Consider the following 17,778-nt stretch of genomic DNA (forward strand, 5'->3'; position numbering starts at 1 on the left):
AGAGTAGGAAGTCAGTTGTCCCAAGTTATTTGCTCTAGTGAGGGGCAAAGCTGGAATTCAAACCTAGGTATCCCAAATTCCTGGTGTGGGTTCTGTTGCTTTAGATTCCCCTTACTCCCTCTAGTGCTGACCTCTGGGGGAATGTGAAGAGATAGATTCAGGAGATGCTGCCAAAAACATACCTGTGTCAGTAAGGACGCCTTCAGTCACGTCCTTCTGCAGCTTCCCCCCTCCCCTCCCACTCCTGGAGTGGGGGAAAATCCACAGAACGGTTGGAAAAGCTAGACTCAAGAATGTGGCTGCGCTCACAGCTCCCCTCCCCCACCGTATCCCTAAGCATATGGAGGGGGTCCACATCTCTAGGAAAGCCCTCTTTTCAGACCCAGACTATGCATCTGCCCATCATTTCAGGCTCCCTCAGCAAAAACAAAGATGGAGAGAAGGGGTCTCACAACCATTCCCCAGCCAGTCAAGCCTGCTGTGCAGACTCTGGGGGACAGTGGGGCCAATCAAGCCCCCCCTTGCCCCCCAGTAATAATGAGAAGGAGGCTCCTTTACCAAGTCTGGGCCAGATGCCCTAGAGAGGGGACAGCAGCCCAGGTCCCCAGTGTCTACTCCTGGAGCCCACCTTAAAGCTTAAGCTGGCAGCTCGGGACCCCCCAGAAGGGAGAGGGCCAGCTCTCTCTTCCAGACAGCTCCCTTCTCCTCCCTCTTTCCTGCTAATAGGTATTTCCTGTTTATGAGGCAGCTAAGGCTGGGTTTTTGGGAAGGGATGGAGATGGAGCCCCCACCCCCACCCCCAGGGCTGGGCTGGAGAGTCCTTGAGGAGTGCATGAAGGTTGGGAGGCTCCTCCCTGGGGAAAGAGTGTTCCTTATACTGTCCGAGCAGACTGTCTTCTTCCCACCCCCACCCTCCAACGCCTCAGCCCCTACGGGTAGGGGGCACTGGAGGGGTCTGCTTCCTGTTCTCCCCAGTCTTGAGGCCCTCAAAGGAGAGCAGCTTGCAGGCGAAGGGGGAGTGGGGGGGGTGAGGCCGAGACTGTATGGAGAAAGGGGGAAGGGAGGAGAGCGTCTTGACTGATGAGTCAGAGCCCGCAAGGGGGAACGATGGCCTGCGGATTACCCCCTCCCCAGTCCAACCTGGCGGTCATTCCACTACCCCCTCCCCCCAGCAAAACGCAGATCTCAGCCCTTAGGCGGGGGAGGGTGGGGAACCCACTTAATTAACCCTTTTGGCTCTAGTCCTAACTGGTTTAGCAGGCAAGGGAGGGGTGGTTAATTTAGGGAGGTGAGTTGGGTTGCTACTGGAATTAGGATAGTGCTTTCCCCGCCCAGGTTGGGGTTGGGGTGGGGGAGTGAGATTTAAAGGCCCTCCAGAAGAAGACTGGAGTCTCGGAGAACAGGGCGGGGGTCGGCAGTCCCTTTTCCCTCCCAGAGCGCGGCCGGGCTGGAGAAGAGAGCTACACCTCACAGCCCACCCTGGCTCCGCCTCCCCCAATCCCGGCTCCCGCTCCGGCTCCGCTCTGCTCCCAACTCGGGGGCGCCCGGAGGACGGACACCGCGCGTTGAGTCTTCGCCTCCTATTCCACCCCCCGCCCTTCCCCTCCGGGGTCTCTGCCTCCGTCTCCTTTTTTAAAAGCTGCGTCACATGCATGCCGTTCCCTGAACGCTCCCGGCCCCTCGCCGCCCGCCCGCCGCGCGGCGCACGCACGTCGTCGCTCGCTGCGCGCTCGCCCGGGTCACTTTGACACGGCTCTCCCCTCCCACTAGCAGGCAATTAGCATATTAATAAAGCCCGGCCCAGCCCGGCTGGGGCTGGAGAGCGGGCGCCTACGACAGCGAGGGCGCGAGCGAACGCGGGAGGGAGAGGGAGCGAGCGGCGGCGGCGTTGGCGGCGGGGAGGGCGGCGGGAGCGCACAGACACGCACACGCACACGCGCACACACGGACACACACTCCGGAGACGCACACCCGCGCGCACACACGCAGAGGCAGCTCGCCTTCCTGCCTGGCTTCCTTCCTGTCTGCTCCGCGCCTGACAGGCCCCTCGCTGCAGCCAGGGGCCGCCAGCACCGGGCCGAGGCCGGGGCGGGCCGGCGGCGAGGGCAGCGGGGCCGCGGGCGGCGGCGGCGGCTCATGCCCGGCCTGTCCCCGTGCGGGGCGGGTACCGTGACTCGGCTGGGCCCCCAGCGGCGGGCGATGTGAAGATGTCAGTGGGCTGTGCCTGTCCTGGTGAGTGGGGCCCTCCCTCCTTAGCCCTCCCGGCATTTCCCTCACCCCTTGTTTGGCGAGAACTTGTGTGTGGGGCGTCGATGGCATGGCGGAGGATGGGGGCTGTGAGGAGTATGCGGGGCCTTCCTTAGTCCGAGGGAGGGCTCTCCCCAAGTGCAAATGCGCAGCAGCCGAGAGGCAGGGGAGGGGGTACCAGAGGTAGTCTGTGTGCGCGCGCGCCCGCGGCCGCGCGCGCGCGCGCGTGTGTGTGTTTTGGTGGGGGAGGCTAATTGAGGAGGGGTTTGGGGGGCTGAAATTCCCAGAATTCCAGGGTGTTAGCCAATCAGAAGTGAGTCTGGACTTTTGACACCCCCCCTCAGGTCATCATAGAGTCGTGATTGGCTGGTTTGGGTTGGCCCCCCCCTCCGCCTATTCCTTCTTACTTTTCCTGTGATACCCCCCTCCAGGCTGTTTCTGAGGGCTGTGTTTGGAGGGAGGGATTGATTGGGGCCCATTTCGCCCCCCCTCCAAATTTTCCTGCCTGTTGCCAGGGAAGGTTAGCCCTCCTGAGGGACAAGGAGGTACTCTGGGGAGGGGGGGGGCAGATAATTGGGCCCTCGGGGTCTGGCATCTCCACCCTAGTGGGACGGGGAATGTGGTAGCTCCAAGCAACTTAGGAAATCGAGTGATTTGTGGGAGTCGAGTTCAGGGGAGCAATACTTGACCCCAAAGTGAGAACTTGGGAGAGGACATAGGCTGAGATCCTGTCTCCCCAAAACACTTATTAGCTCTTGCTAGTGACAGCCTGGGTCTGAGTTCTTTCCCCGGGGATGGGGAAAGGCTCTACCTCACTGCCGTGAGAAAAGAGAGGTTGTGTGACTGAAGAGGTAGTCTTCAGAGGGCTTCAGAACACTGTCCATTCTCATTCTCAGGACTCTGGGTTCTTATGTGCTGGATCTCCTCTTGTTCCAGGCTGAAGTTATATTTCTTCTGAAAGTCAGGTGTCCCAGAATCTAACCTGGTTTGGATCCTTTGCTTCTCCATATGCCCCATTCTTTGGGAGCCCCATACCCCACAACTGAACCCCCCACTACACATACATATATACACAATCCCCAAGGGAGGCTGCCAGTGCGGAAGCTTCCTTGAGAATCATGTGACACAGGCCAAGCTGGGCTGGGCACACATTTAAAGTGCCTGCTGAGGCTGACATTTAAGGGGCATAGGGCCCTTAAAAGAGGGAGGACTAGTAGAGAGATCTCGAGGATCCTAGAATATTTAGGTGTGGGAACCCCTGGCTCCTGCTGCAGAGAGTTGGGGAGAAGAGGAGAGAGAAGAGCTCGCCAAGCTGGAATCCTGCCTGGCCCTATCATTCCTTCTCCTACCAGCTTGATGTGCATATTTGTATGTATATTTTCTTTATAATTGCCCTATGCTGGGTACCCATTTAGATCCATCCACACTCTGAGTACTCCCCATGGCCTTCATCCTCCCTCACCACACATGACTATAGCAGAAACTAAGGCTCTATACAAGCTAGAGGGCTGAGTCTTAATTTTGATTCTTAGTTACTAAAAAAAATAGTAGGAGATGGGTATGGAAGGGTTGTCTGGCTGGAGGTAGATGAGGGGTTGGTCCTGAAGTTGAGGCAGGGTGCCTGGGTCCAGTAGGAGAAAGGATGAAGTTCCCCCCTCAGTTTCTCTGGGAGCAGCATGGGGACAGGAAGAGGATCCATGTATAGGGGTGTGTGTGAGAGGGGACAGCTTCAGTCAGTGCTCCAAAAGACATGTTCCTTTTGTGTGTCTGGGTGGCCTGGCTGGAGGAGAGGGGAGCAAAAGATGGCTAAGAGCGAGGAGTCTTTTTCCCAAATGTGAAGAAGTCTTATGGATTGATGCTACAGAGAATGGAAGTTAGACTTCAAGGAGAACCAAATGGGGAGGGGCCTGAGAGTGGTCTGGGGGTGGGGAATGTTAGGAGTTGGAGTATGGGAGGGGACCAGGCTTGTATGGATGGGTGGGAGCACATGGTTGAATACAAGGGCATTATGGCAGCATGTATAGTCCAGGCCCAAGACACCCCCCCCCCACTTGAGCAGGCATGGGGTGGGGGCTGAGGCGCCCTGGCAGGCCGCCTGCCTGCTGCCTGCCTGCCTGCCTGAGTCTCTCCTTTGTGCTCTACTGTCTCCCGGCTCCTCCTCCTCCCCCAGCCCAGCAGAGACAGCACATGCCCCACACATGTGACTGAGGGAAGCCAGAGAACATGCAGACCCACACACATGCAAACGCGGAAGGAAACACCACAAGATATACATATACACACCCCCACACCCCCAGCTCCCATAGTGCTCCTGGGGTAGGTAATAGCTTCTGAAGCTTTGGTCAGGAGCAGGGAGAACTTCTGCTAAGGGGCATCGCCGGGGCAGGGCAGGGGCAGGGCCTGTCTGGGGCAGCATGTGGCTCAGAAGGGTTAAGGCAGGGAGGAGTAGGGGGAGGGGAGGAGGCAGCAGTGGTGGCGGCTGGGAGCCAGGAGAGGAGGATGGCAGAGCGCCAGGCCAACGGGAGGCCGGGCACAGACAAAGGAAGGGGGGCAGGCACACTGGAGGCCTGGGTCAGGGAGCCCCAGGGGCCCGGGCAGGGGGCAGTGCTAGTACCTTATCCTATGGGTTGGGACAGGCTGCTGCCCTTCAGAGTTCCACCTCCAGGAGGGTACTCTCCCTTTTCTTTCCTTCATCACCTTTGTCATTTTTTGCTTCTCCCTCCTTTCTCCCCACTGCCTCCACACCCCCACACCACCAATTCTAGGGCCTTCTAACTCAGATTTGCTTTCTTTAGCTGGACCTCTTCTGCTCCTGTGCATGTGGGGGAGTTAAGTCAGAACTGAGAGAGAAGCAGACTTGCTAAAGAAGGGGAACCAGGAGCAGGGCCCCTTTTTGAGTGATGAGCCAGAGTCCTGGTACATTTTGGTATTTAGGGGTCTTTCTTTCCAAAATTTGAGGAGACAAACTGAGCTCTAAGCTGGAGGTGGAAGCCAGAGCATACGCCAACCCTCTTCCCCCTGTAGACAGTCACTTCTGGCTTGGAGGGGCAAGTGAATAGGAATGGCTGCAGTGCCCCAGGGCTGGGCTTATATGAGTGGGGTTAGAAATCCAGGGTTCCAGTTCAGGCCCTCGTGTCTCACTGTAATCTGTTCAAGTTAGCATCATATTTGGGCCTGTATTCAGTAAGCCTCTCTTGAGGTACTGCCTATGAATGCACTTTGGAAAGTTTAAAGGCACGAAACAAATGACAGGAATTGTCCTGTAAGTAGGGGAGAAGTGTGGTCATCTCAGAGTTGGGCTGTTAATTTGGGAGTCAGTGGAATATTTTAATTCCTGGTAGTAGGCAGTATGTTGCAGAGTCTGGCTGAATGTCATAGATTTCAATATGTTTGTGAAAGCTGGAGCGTATCATATGGCCAGACCATCATGGAGAATGGTTTGCAGGTTTCAGGGAGAGTGGTTTATGGGGTAAGTCTCTGGATGACAAATGGTCAGGGTGTGTATGTAATAGTCCGTCACGGGGTATAATGCAGTTTGGGTGGTGTATATTAGGATCAAAGGGCATGTGTCACAGGTCCCAGTGTGTATGGAAGTCAGGGCTGTCAGACTATGTATGTGTGTGTGTCCTGGGTTTGGGTTTATTTAACATTTGAGGTATGTTGCAGATTGAGGTGTGTATCAGATACTGATTTATGTGAAAGCGAGATGTGTTATTTATGTGTGGAGGATGTTCGCAGAGCCAGGTGCAATATTACTGCACAACCAGTGTGTATGTCCTGAGAAATCTTGTCGCTGGGCTGTGTGAATGTGGTTGGGGGGCAAGGCAGGGAATAGGGAGCAGAGACTCAAATTGCAAAGCAGTAGGAGATCTGTTCGGCTGCACCTCCTCCTGTGTGTGTGTGTGTGTGTGTGTGTGTGTGTGTGTGCGCGCGCGCGCGCACGTGCACACGCGCCTGTCCTTTATCCTATCTGTCCAGGTAGTGGCCTGGACCACTACTCAAGCTTTAAAAACACCTTCTCTCTTGGGATTTCCCTCTTGCGTTGGAGAACAGGCCCTACTCCAGTAACAACATACCTTTTTTTCCATGGGATGACAGGAGGAGGACTCAGCAGCAGACTAGTCCCCTTCTGGCAAATTGGCTTTCCTTAGCTCTGACAGTACCTTTTTGCCCTGCATCGGTGAGACTCTGGTGGTGGGGGGGTTAGGAACTTAGCTGGGTTGGGGACAGGCAGCCTGGAGTGTCCCCCTCCCCTCCAGTCACTGTTTACCAGCTGAAGCAGAGTGTGTCTCTGTCAAAAATAACCCCCTGGAGGCTCCCCCCAGCTGCTTGGGGATTTCACCAAAGGCTGAAGCCTAGGGTGGCAGCCCCGGCCAGCCTTCAAACCAAGAGATCACAGGGGAGAGGAAGAGAGACTTGGGGGACGTTGGGGAAGCAGTTGGAAGATATTGGGGAGTCTCCAGAGAGGAGAGCACCCTTCTCCATCCCTGCCAGTGGCTCTGGCTGGTCTGCTCACCCCTGAGCACCAGGCTCAGGGCTGGGAGCATTTCAGTTCCTGGCCCCACGCTCCCCCCCACCCTCCATCCCGGTCTCTCAAGGCCTAATCTGTTCTGTCTCCATCTCTCCCTCGTCTCTCTGGGTCTCTGTCTCTCTTTTGTTTTTCTCAGCAGTCCTCCCTGCCTGCCTGCGTCTCTCCCTCCCTCCCTCTCTCCCTCTTCCTCTTTCCTCGCAGGGAGGGGGCGGGGCCGGTGGGGGCAGCTCCACCCTCCGCCCGCCCTGGGGCCTCATTCTGAGAGAGGCTCGGAGAGCGGAGAGGGGAGGGAGGGATAGAAAGGGAGAAAAGGAAGGGAGCCGGCGGGCGCTGCGTGTGTCTGTGCGTGTGCAAGTGTGAGTGAGTGTGAGTGCCGGGCCCTGCCTCTCCTGGTGCCCCAGCGGAGGGGCCTGCTGGCCTGGGGAGGGCGGGCGGGCTGCTTGGAGGCAGAGGCAGCGAGAGGCGGTGGCGGGGAGAGCCGAGGAGGAGGAGGAGGAGAGAGGAAAGAGCGGAGCAGCCATTGTTGAGGGAAACCTTGCAAACAAAGAAGGCTCCGGACTCCCCGCGGCCCCCCGCCCCCCAGGCCGGCCCCCTGGCCCCCAGCCCCCGGCCCAGTGGCTATTGTAACTTTCCCCCGGGGCTGTGGCCGCCGCGGGGCGGGCCGAGGCTGTGCGTGCGAGTCTTTGTGCGGCCCGCGGAGTGGAGCTCCCAGCCAGGCCTGCCTGTCCCACTCGGGACATGAGCGGCTGAAGTTGGCCCCCTCAGCCCTCACCCCTGCCAGGGCCCCTCTGGGCTTCCAGCTGCTCCCTGCACCTCTCCTGGCCCCCTCAGTTCTCCCAGGTAAGTCTGGGCGCAAGCCTGTTGGGGGTGGGTGGAAGGTCCTGGGTCTGGCCCAGGCGTGGTATGCTAGCTGAGGGAAGTGCCCCAGCTCGGAGCGGCCGGGACTCTCAAGCCTGCTGACCTATGGTCAGCCCCCAAAGAAAGGGGGCCTCCCCTCAGGTCAGGCTGGTTACCATGGAAATGCCCAGCCGGAGGTGCCCCCCTCAGCCCCAGGATGCAGCTTCCATCCTGAGAAAACTTTACTAGTTCTGGGCTCTTCCTCAGTCTTCCTCCTAAGGGCCCTCAGATTGCTAGAGGTTGGGGGGTGGTGCTATGTCTGACTCCAAGGCTGATGATACATCCCCTTCACCCCCACCCCCACTTTGCTCCCTCTACCCCTGCTGCTGGGGACAGGCAGCAACAGGGACAGATGGTCTGGGTGATGTTCCCTCCCCTTCTCTTCTCACTCCCAAGCCCTTGGGCTGGGGCTACTGGGAGTTGCTATGGCTCTGAAGAGATGCTGCGTTTGTTTGTGTCCATTCACTGGAGGTGTAAATAGAGGCCTCAGAGCTTCTGGTAGTAGCTCTTCAGAACTATTACCCAGCCTCAGGCAATGTCTGTCAGGTCTGTGGTGAGAGAAATTGAAGCTCCAAAACTTTTTTCAGAATTAGAGAGGAACCCAGGTGTGCTACCTCTCTTCTCCAGAGGGTCTTGAGCTGACACATTTCTTCAAGTAGCCCTGAAACTGTGGGGCAAGGGCAGTGATGCTTTTGGGGAAAGGATAGCCTAATTAGGGAGCAAGGGTCAGGTCTCATAATCTAGACTCTTGAGTTCATTGGCCAGACCTGGCCTCTCGTAGGCTCTGGGAGCTGGGGCTACCTATGTGGCCTTAGTCTCCTTGTCTATGGAGTGGGAAGACTTGGGGCTGGGGGGGACTGTCTCTTTCCTAAGGATACAGCCTCCTCATTCAGTCCAGATTGGCCTGTGAAAGCTGTGTGTGCTGTGCTGGGAGTGTGTGGACATGACCTGTTAGAGATCATGTACGGGGCAAGGGCCTGTTGCAGGCACCTTGATCCTGCCTGGGGCTGCTGGGTTCCAGCTCTTGGTAGGCATGTTGGGGCGAGCTGAGGGTGGAAGCCTGCTAGGCAGGATGAGGCACACGTGTGTGCAGGCACATACAGGCTCTAGGTCTTGGCACCTTCAGGAACTGTGTAGTGTAGGCTCCTCTGGGACCCTCCTTTTGCCCATATTGTGAGGAGGGGGCCCTGGAGGGATGATTAAATGATGCATGTTGGCACAGGGTCGTCTTTTGTCTCTTCCCCCTAAGGAGCAAAATAGATTTTGTATCTAATTTGGGAAGGGGGCTTAGATACAGCCAATATGGCCACTCTTCCAAATTCAGTCAAGTTTTAGGAATGCCAGGAAGCACCTGTGACTGAGGCTAGGACCTTTGTTGGTATGCCTCAGTTTCCCTTCCTTTCTGGCTGGGAGGGGGAAAATAGGATTGCAGAGGTGGTTGGTTCATACCCAACTATGAATGTAATACTTCTGGTTAGGAAATAGTACATCAGGAGTAGTGTGCTGCTCATTGAGGTGGATAGGGAACATGTATGCACAGAGACACCTAAGCAGAGACCTCTGTCTAGTTACCATTTGCCTCCTATTAGATTGAGCCCCCTGGAACCTTGGTTCCTTCCCAGGCCTAGGTTTGTAAGTAGAGAGGGATCCATTGGAGGCCTGTCAGTCTCCCTTCCCCACTGCAAGTCTCACAAGTGAAAGGAGGTTGAGGCTTTGGGTTTCTGGTTTAGAGACAATACTAGATCCATGGTGGGTGTGGGGAAGGGGGCTGGGCTGATAAGGGAGTGGCCGTTGGTGGGGGAGGCAGAAGGCCCAACTGGTTATCTGGTGGGAGGCACCCAGCAGGCACCCACCCCCCTTTATCTTTCTGTTCCCTGCCCTCTTGAGACCCTGGGGGTGGAGGAGGGGCAGGGAGTTGCCAACTGCCCCCCCCCCTCTCTTTTTCCCTCTGGCAACTTGGTCTCCAGAGGGCAATAGAGGGGTGGAAATACTATAGGATATGGGAATCAGATCTGGGCTTAGAAGCTCTGCCAGTTACTACTTCTAAGATCTTGACATAGAGGTAGCTTTTCTTTGCCTCATCTGTAAAATGGGAATTTTATAGCTGACCCTGCTACCTCACAAGGTGGTTGTGATGATTGAACAATATAATGTAGATGAAAAGAGGATTTATCAAAATTAGATTCTAATGTTTGGATATTCATTTGTTCTGTGATATTGACGTTTCTTCAGAGCTTCGATTCTATCATCCAGGGCTCAACCACATGAAGAAATGGGGTCTTGGGTATTAGGGCTGAGTACTTCTAGTTTCATGATAAAACGAAATTGAAGCCAGATTTAGAAGCAGAGGTAGGTGTTCCCTAGGGTCGTCCCCCTCCCCAAGTCCACCCACCCTGGGGGTTCTGGAATACCAGTCCCTGTCCACACAGTCTAGGAGACTTTCCAGAAAGATCCCTGGGACTCAGGGCACCCTCTTCCTTTTCTTTCTAGGTTGTTCCTCAAAGTCATTCAAGCTGTACTCACCGAAGGAGCCCCCGAACGGCAACGCCTTCCCCCCCTTCCATCCCGGCACCATGCTAGATCGGGATGTGGGGTGAGTCTTACCACTTCCTATCCCTTCTCCAGATGGGATCCTGCCTGGAAGGGGGAGGGAGTGGCACTCCCCAATAATTTCTGTCTTCCACCCCCATTCTCATAGCCTCTTCCCTTACACAGCCCAACTCCCATGTACCCGCCTACATACCTGGAGCCTGGGATTGGGTAAGTGGAATCCAATGAGGAGGGAGGTGTTTTCCATTATATGGGTGGGAGGCGCTTTTCCTACTGACCTCCCTTCTTCACTTCCCCCAGGAGGCACACACCATATGGCAACCAAACTGACTACAGAATATTTGAGCTTAACAAACGGCTTCAAAACTGGACAGAGGTATGGCTAGGGGACAAGGGCTGGGAGGGAGAGGGCCATCTGGGACCCCTGTGGGTTGTTTTCTGACACACACACACACACAAATATCCCACCCTGTGCTCCTTAGGAGTGTGACAATCTCTGGTGGGATGCTTTCACAACTGAGTTCTTTGAGGATGATGCCATGTTAACCATCACTTTCTGCCTGGAGGATGGACCAAAGAGATATAGTGAGTGGCCTCTGGGGGTACTGCTGGTTCTGCTGTGAGAGTAATACCTCCTGTGTCCTTCTAAGGACTGGGAGTAGATATTTGTCTCTGGGGAACTGTTTTGGCAATGCTGGCATCTGCCAGACCCCTTTGGAGGTCCTTCTGTTCTAATGAGTTTGTCTCATCTCTACAGCCATTGGCCGGACCTTGATCCCACGCTACTTTCGCAGCATCTTCGAAGGGGGTGCTACGGAGCTATACTATGTGCTTAAGCACCCCAAGGAGGCATTCCACAGCAACTTTGTGTCCCTCGACTGTGACCAAGGCAGCATGGTGACCCAGCATGGCAAACCCATGTTCACCCAGGTCAGCAGCCCAGCTGATGTGGAACACTGAAGCACCTGGGTTTGATTCCCCTCCTTTCTCCCAAAATATACTCAGCTATTCCCCAGGGAGGCAAAACAGGAAGTAGCAAGACAAGAAGGGAGGGCAGGCATGCCGCAACATCCATCAGGCATTTATTGAGTTTATACATGACGATTTTCTGGGCCGCAGGGGTACACCAGTGAATGAGAGCCTGCCCTCACTGAGTTTATAGCAGATGAGCGTATCACTAGCTACTTGGAAGGATGATATGGATCTGTTAAACATTTCTACTGTGTGTGTGTATGTGTAAGGGCCAGGGGTGTGACAGGTGTATGAAGGAACGGTTTTTGTCAGTTATGCACCCAGATTTATGTGCAGGTGGTAGAAGTATATTCAGTAGGAGAGTTGTGAGCAAGCGGGAGAACAGGTATACTTTCAGGTACGTGGGGAGGGGGCAGAGATGTGACAAGCTTGTCTCCAGGTGTGTGTGGAGGGCCGGTTGTACCTAGAGTTCATGTTTGACGACATGATGCGGATAAAGACGTGGCACTTCAGCATCCGGCAGCACCGAGAGCTCATCCCCCGCAGCATCCTTGCCATGCATGTGAGTTGTGGGCAGGACCCAAGATGCAAGGGTTGAGGGAAGGCAGTGGGAAGGGTGGAGGGAACAAGGTCTGCTATTTCTTGACAGTGACCTCAGAGGGTTAGAGTATCTCCCATCTGAAGAATGGGTTTCATAGTAGCCCTTCTTCTCTTAGGAGTGTCATGAGGCTCAAGTGATAGGTCAAATGAACAGATGCAACCCAGATGCTAGTGTTCTTTTCCTTCTCCTCATCTAGGCCCAGGACCCCCAGATGCTGGATCAGCTCTCCAAAAATATCACCCGGTGTGGGCTGTCCAATTCCACTCTCAACTACCTCCGAGTGAGTCCTTGATCACCCAGTTTCTGCCCCATCCCATTTGGTGTTGGCTCCATGTCAGCTGTCCTTTGATAAGCCACCTCCCGGTCTCCCCTCAGCTCTGTGTGATACTCGAGCCAATGCAGGAGCTCATGTCCCGTCACAAGACCTACAGCCTCAGCCCCCGTGACTGCCTCAAGACCTGCCTTTTCCAGAAGTGGCAGCGCATGGTAGCACCCCCCGGTGAGTGCCTTCCACCTGCCCCTGCTCTTACTAGGATCAGATGATGTTTCTCAACGCTGGTTTGTCTCCTCACGAAGCCCCTTCTTCACTCCTGGGTCTGCAAGATTGGGATCAGGGTAGGCTCAGGGTCCTTAGGAGCCAGAATGGGGAACAAGGGACCCTGGGGTCTTGCCCCTCCTGAATCTCCTTTCCCCGGCACAGCGGAGCCTGCACGGCAGCAGCCCAGCAAGCGGCGGAAACGAAAGATGTCAGGGGGCAGCACCATGAGCTCGGGGGGTGGCAACACCAACAACAGCAACAGCAAGAAGAAAAGCCCAGCCAGCACCTTCGCCCTCTCCAGCCAGGTACCTGTAAGCATCTCGGCTTTCTTCTCTCTTCTGGGCTGCCCTACTGCTGACCCCTAACCCTTGACCCCATCCCAGCCTGAGCTCACTAGCAGGCATAGAAGCAAAGACAGTTTTTCTTGGTGTACTCTGCCAGCATGGGCTGGCTACTGTCACTGATGAGAGTCCTTGTCAGTCACATGCCATGGTTGTGATCACAGACTCAGACAGCGCATAGGAAGGACATAAGGGCACAGAGACAGCTGTGAGAACATGGATGTTCAGGACAGACAGCTTAGAGGTCCACATACCATCAGACACACACTGACCAGAGGGACACGTGAACGTGAACGTGTGTGAATCTAGAATACACACATAATGCATATGCACACACTTTTCCCCATTGGTGTTTTTTTTTTTTTTTTAATCTGCTTCTTCTCTATTACATGTGGACAGAAGTTTAGGAGCCCCCTAAATTTGGGGGAGATGAACTAGGGAGCGAGGGGAATAGATTGACTTCTCCTAGAATCTAGTGATTGTGGGTTAAAGGCTGTGATGCTCTGCAGTCCTTCAGTGGGAAGGATTCCAGGGACTGAGGGTGTCAGAGGAGTTGGGGTTTGAAATTCGGGTGAGAAGGGGTTGGGGGTGTTGAGTTTCCTGGGTGGGTATTGGGGCTCTCTGCTGCCCTGGGCCGGACGAGCCCCTGCCCCGATTATGTTTGGGGACCTCCGCCACTCTCAGGATGTGATGGTGGTGGGGGAGCCCACCCTGATGGGCGGGGAGTTCGGGGACGAGGACGAGAGGCTCATCACCCGGCTGGAGAACACCCAGTTTGACGCGGCCAACGGCATTGACGACGAGGACAGCTTTAACAACTCCCCTGCCCTGGGCGCCAACAGCCCCTGGAACAGCAAGCCTCCATCCAGCCAAGAAAGCAAATCGGAGAACCCCACATCACAGGCCTCCCAGTAGAGGCCTTGCCATGGCCACCCAGCGCTCTGCCTGCCTGCCCCACCCCTGCAGCCCCAGGGAGCAGAAGACAGAATGAAGAGACTGAGCATCTAAAATGGGCAGCCTCCATCCACCCACTTCAGGGAGGAACTGGACTCGCTGGGGGCAGGTGCCAATATTTGCCCCCCAGTGGCCCTGGGCTGGGCCTGGCCTCTGCAGAGCCTTTTGGGGGAAGGGGGTACTCATGTGGATGCCTATGTGGACCCTGGGCCTCTGCAAAATGTCCTGACCGCCCTCAGGGCATTTGCCTCCATCTTCGCCCCAGGTTCTGGGTTCCCCATCCTCCTGATTTTACCCCCTTCAAGCCTGGGGTTGTTTATCCCACAGCCCTTAGGGACTTAATTATGGGGCTTGGTTGAGTGCCCCTTTCCTAAACCTCCCCCTAGGTGACTGGTATTAGAGGGGTAAAGCTCTGGCTCCTCCCTGCAGCCACCTATCCCAGCTCCCAAGTTTTTAAAAAAATAATATTATTAAAAATGTAAGTTTAAAAAAATCACTCATGTACCCCCTCTTCCCCTTATTAAAAAGTCCAGCTACCTCCCTACTCCTGGCAAATGTGGGGCTTAGGGCCCAGGTGGAGGTGAGTGTGGGGGTAGAGGGGTGTGCATTACCATTTTATACAGTTTGAGAGCTTCAGACCAAGGAGATACTTTGCCATCTCTCTTCCCTTTTCCTCTGGGGTGACTGGAGTTGGGGAAGGCATGCCTTGGGGTAGGGGGCCATGATGGCCTCATCTTTGTGACAACCCCCTGCTGTTGTCCTTGTCTGCCCATCCTCCAGGACTCTGGCCTGCCGTCCTAGTGCTTGTGACTCCCTCTATTCCACCCCTAACCCCCTCCCCCATGGTGTGTATATTCTTTACAAGTCCTCCACTAGAGCAGCTGTCTTGGCTGGGGGGAAGGGAGGCTCCCTCCCTTAGGAAGTGTGGAGGGAAGGGAGCGCTGTTCCTGTTCGTTGCTGTGTTTTTTTGTTTTGTCTCAGTTGGGCAGGCATGGGATAGAGGGGGAGGGGCTCATCTACTCTCTCCAATACTCTCTTCCCAACTACTCAAACTGTCTACCTAGTCCTCCCCTGTCCTCCACAGAGGGGAAGGAGCCACTGAGGATGTCCCAGCTCTAAGCCCACCTGGGAGCAATAGACCTCTGTTCCCCAGCTGACGTAAAAGGTCTTCATCTCCAATATCCCTTCCATCCCCTTCCTCATAGAAGGGAGGGGGGAAGCAGCCAGGATCCTCAGCTCTCTTTCACAGTTGGACACATGGAGGCTTTGGACCCGGCTGAGGCCAGGAGTAGGGTCCCATGGATCTGGGCCCAGTTCTGTGGCTTCGCTGCCTTTTTTTGTGGCCAGTTCCAGAAGTGTTAGCACCACCTTTCTCCCCACTCTTCCTTCTGGATTCTGGGGTCCTCCACACCCAGTTTCCTTCACTCCAGCTACCACTGTTGGGAGGGTTTTGTGTTAGGAGCTGAGGGAAGGGGTGGGGAAGATGGATGTCCCGCCCCAAATGTAATGCCTTTTTTTTTTTTTTTTTTTTTTTTTTTTTTGGGCCATTTGAGTCATGTATGGTACCGATCAATAAAGAGACTTTTTGGTTTGAAAGTGTCTTGGTCATTGATGCCTAATAACAAGTCAGTCACAGTCTCCCCTATCTCTCCTTCCTACAGCCCCTAAGACCAGTTATTGGGAAGGAAGAGCTTAAGTCTCATCTCACGTTTTCCCTCACTCTTCTGCTATTGTTCCTCCTGTCCTGGGCTGGGCCTGTCTCCCTCAGAAGTGGACTTCCCTGTCCCCCGGGACAATTATTCCTCCCCTCCAGCTGCCATTGGGGCTTCCAGACAGGTGGCCTTCCCAAGGCAGTTTTTCTGGGATAGAAGGCCCTGGGTCAAGCTGTTGGGGATGTGGAGGAATCCTTGCTTGGGCTTGGGTTGGAGGAGCATTGGTGGTTTGAACCACTGGGAGATTTGGTCCTGTGCCTTTCCAGGAGATTCCTGCCCCTACCGTCTCCAGCCTTCCAGCCCAGCTGAGCTTTCTGAGCTAGTGTCCTCTGGTGTTAGGTCCCAGGTGTGGGGAAGTAAGAGAGCAGCTGGATTGTTTGTCTCCTTGCTGACATCGGGTGGGGATGTGGAGGGGGATGCCTTAAGTGTAGTTGCTAGGGGCAGCCTGAAGCTCCTTAGGTGGAAGGAGGAACAGAGTGCTTTTCAGACTCTTCAGTTTATTATTCCTTCCAAGTGCCCTTCTCTCCCACAATTAAAGAAGATTGGCAAGATAAGGAGACCCTGCTGTGGGTTGGGGATGGGATCCTAGCACCTACCAATTCCCTTACCTAGACTACTTTCATCGCAGGCACGGGAAACAGGCCTCTTAGACTATTCACCCATTAAAGTCTCTGGATTTAAAGTAAGGCCTAATAGACTTAAACCTCTATCCTCACCTCCCCAGCTGGCAGGAAGAAACCAGAGGAAAGGACTATGGCCTTTCCCATGGCCCATCCCACCCCCTCTCTAATCCACACAGTTACCCTGGCCCTATCCTGTTGCCAGCCTAGCTCCTCACTGCCCATTGCCTCAGGATTCAAGGCCTGCATTCGTGCATATGCCAACTTCATTCCTCTGCAGATTGGACCTGATGGACATTTACCAGCCAGCTGCTACCACCAACTTACTCTGGGAGTGCTAGGTAACACCTATTGGCAGTGTGTCTGCATTTGGAACTAGGTGTGGGGACATCTGGCTTTCTTGCCTGAGTGTGTGCCAGTATATATATATATACATATATATGACTGCTGAGCTGGGAGGAGGCTTGGGTATGGATATGTAAGGCAACATTGCATGTGTGAATACGTATGTAGGCTTGTCTATGCATTTGTTTATGGAATGTGTCTCGGTGGATTTGTTCATTCAGCTAATATTCATTGAGCCCTTTCTAGGTGCTAGAGATATGGTGCTGAACAAAGCAGAGAAGGTAAGACTGCTATATGTGACTGGGAGGCTACAAGCACATAAATGAGGGTATGTTGAATTCATAGCTTGGTAGTAATGTGTTGTATTATGGGGCTGCTGGGCCAGCTGACAATTGTGTGACAAAGTTGGGCATTTGCAGGTTCATATTCTGTGTGTGTGTATTGGAAGATGCAGTGGTCAAGGGAAGAGGTAGATTGCCAGGCCCAGACTCTGCCTTGTTTGGGAGAAGGCAGTGGGCCAGAGAGAGAGGGGAACCCACTTTTGAACTCCGGAAGCATAGTGGCCGGCAACTTCCTTTGGAGCCCTAGATCTGGCTCCTCCTTGTTTGTCCTAGCAGGCCCTCTGGGGAAGGCCCTTGGTCTGGAGGAATTGCTAGGGGGGGAAGGAAAAGGTTCTTTAATGCCCAACCCCAGCAAGATGCTGAAAAGTTTGTTTCAGCTCAGCTATGCACCCAAGCTAGCCCCAATGCAGAGACACGGGCCCTCAACCCCCAGACACCAAGATTAGCCTGAGCTAAGCTTCTTCCCTACGTTTCCTATCCTAGCTCATATACTCCATATCTGGCCTGACCTCCAGCCCCTTTCTTAAGAATTCCAGCATAACCTCCAGCACCTCTTTTATACTCATAGTCCAGTCTAGCCTAATCTCTAACCCCTTCCCCCAAAGGTAAGATTCCACTCCAGCCAGCCCAGCCCAGTTCAAGCTGACCTTAAGCCCTTTACTATAAGGTGAAAAGTTCTCAGCTGCTTCCGCAGGGCCTACCCCTAACCCTTATTTCACAAAGTAGGGCCTTATCTTGGGGATTGGTAGAAGTTGAGGTGAGAGTACAGGATTGGAGCTACAGCTTTGATGGATGGGCAGGGAAGGCAGGCAAAGGAGGAGCATTGAGTGCCAAGAATGGGCCAGGCTGAAAGGAAGAGAATATGTAAAATGTTTTGAGTCAGCAGCCCCCTAGTTCTAAGCTGAACTTCAAAGATGCTAGGTTTGACTCTTGCTGGATCCATCTCATGGGTATCCAGAATGCTTACAGTTGTCTGCTCTGTGGCCACAGTACCATCTCTCAGGACCCACCTCTGAGGCTCTTCCCCAGCCCCACCCTGAGGTCTTGGATGAAGCGGAACAGGAAAAGGGTGGGAGACTACACACCTGCCAGTCCTGGCCTGGGGAGTAGGGGAAGCTGGACAGAAATG

The 17,778-nt window shown here is 54.7% G+C and overlaps 1 protein-coding gene across 3 annotated transcripts; it reads left to right on the forward strand.

Annotated features, from left to right (window-relative positions):
- Positions 1–1,954: 1,954 nt before the first annotated feature.
- LDB1 (LIM domain binding 1) lies at positions 1,955–14,762 on the forward strand. Of its 3 annotated transcripts, none has more exons than XM_041744661.1 (11): positions 1,955–2,232; positions 10,166–10,268; positions 10,391–10,435; positions 10,526–10,601; positions 10,708–10,810; positions 10,983–11,155; positions 11,637–11,759; positions 11,995–12,078; positions 12,174–12,297; positions 12,499–12,647; positions 13,362–14,762. In XM_041744661.1, exons 1-11 carry the CDS (start codon positions 2,208–2,210, stop codon positions 13,590–13,592), a joined length of 1,236 nt encoding a protein of 411 aa, XP_041600595.1. In that variant the 5' UTR covers positions 1,955–2,207; the 3' UTR covers positions 13,593–14,762. The 3 variants fall into 3 exon arrangements, with proteins under 3 accessions (XP_041600595.1, XP_041600596.1, XP_041600597.1); XM_041744662.1 differs by having other exon boundaries at positions 12,499–12,641; XM_041744663.1 differs by lacking the exon at positions 1,955–2,232 and adding an exon at positions 7,339–7,618.
- Positions 14,763–17,778: the final 3,016 nt, after the last annotated feature.

This window comes from Vulpes lagopus, chromosome 2, assembly GCF_018345385.1.
Source record: "Vulpes lagopus strain Blue_001 chromosome 2, ASM1834538v1, whole genome shotgun sequence".
Classification (NCBI taxonomy): Eukaryota; Metazoa; Chordata; class Mammalia; order Carnivora; family Canidae; genus Vulpes; species Vulpes lagopus.

Excerpts from the sequence above, each read along its gene's own strand:
- LDB1 (XM_041744661.1), top strand. The coding sequence starts at position 2,208 with ATGTCAGTGGGCTGTGCCTGTCCTG. Across the intron at positions 10,602-10,707 it reads GGCTTCAAAACTGGACAGAG|GAGTGTGACAATCTCTGGTG; the intron begins GTATGGCTAGGG and ends TGTGCTCCTTAG. Across the intron at positions 12,648-13,361 it reads CCCTCTCCAGCCAGGTACCT|GATGTGATGGTGGTGGGGGA; the intron begins GTAAGCATCTCG and ends CGCCACTCTCAG.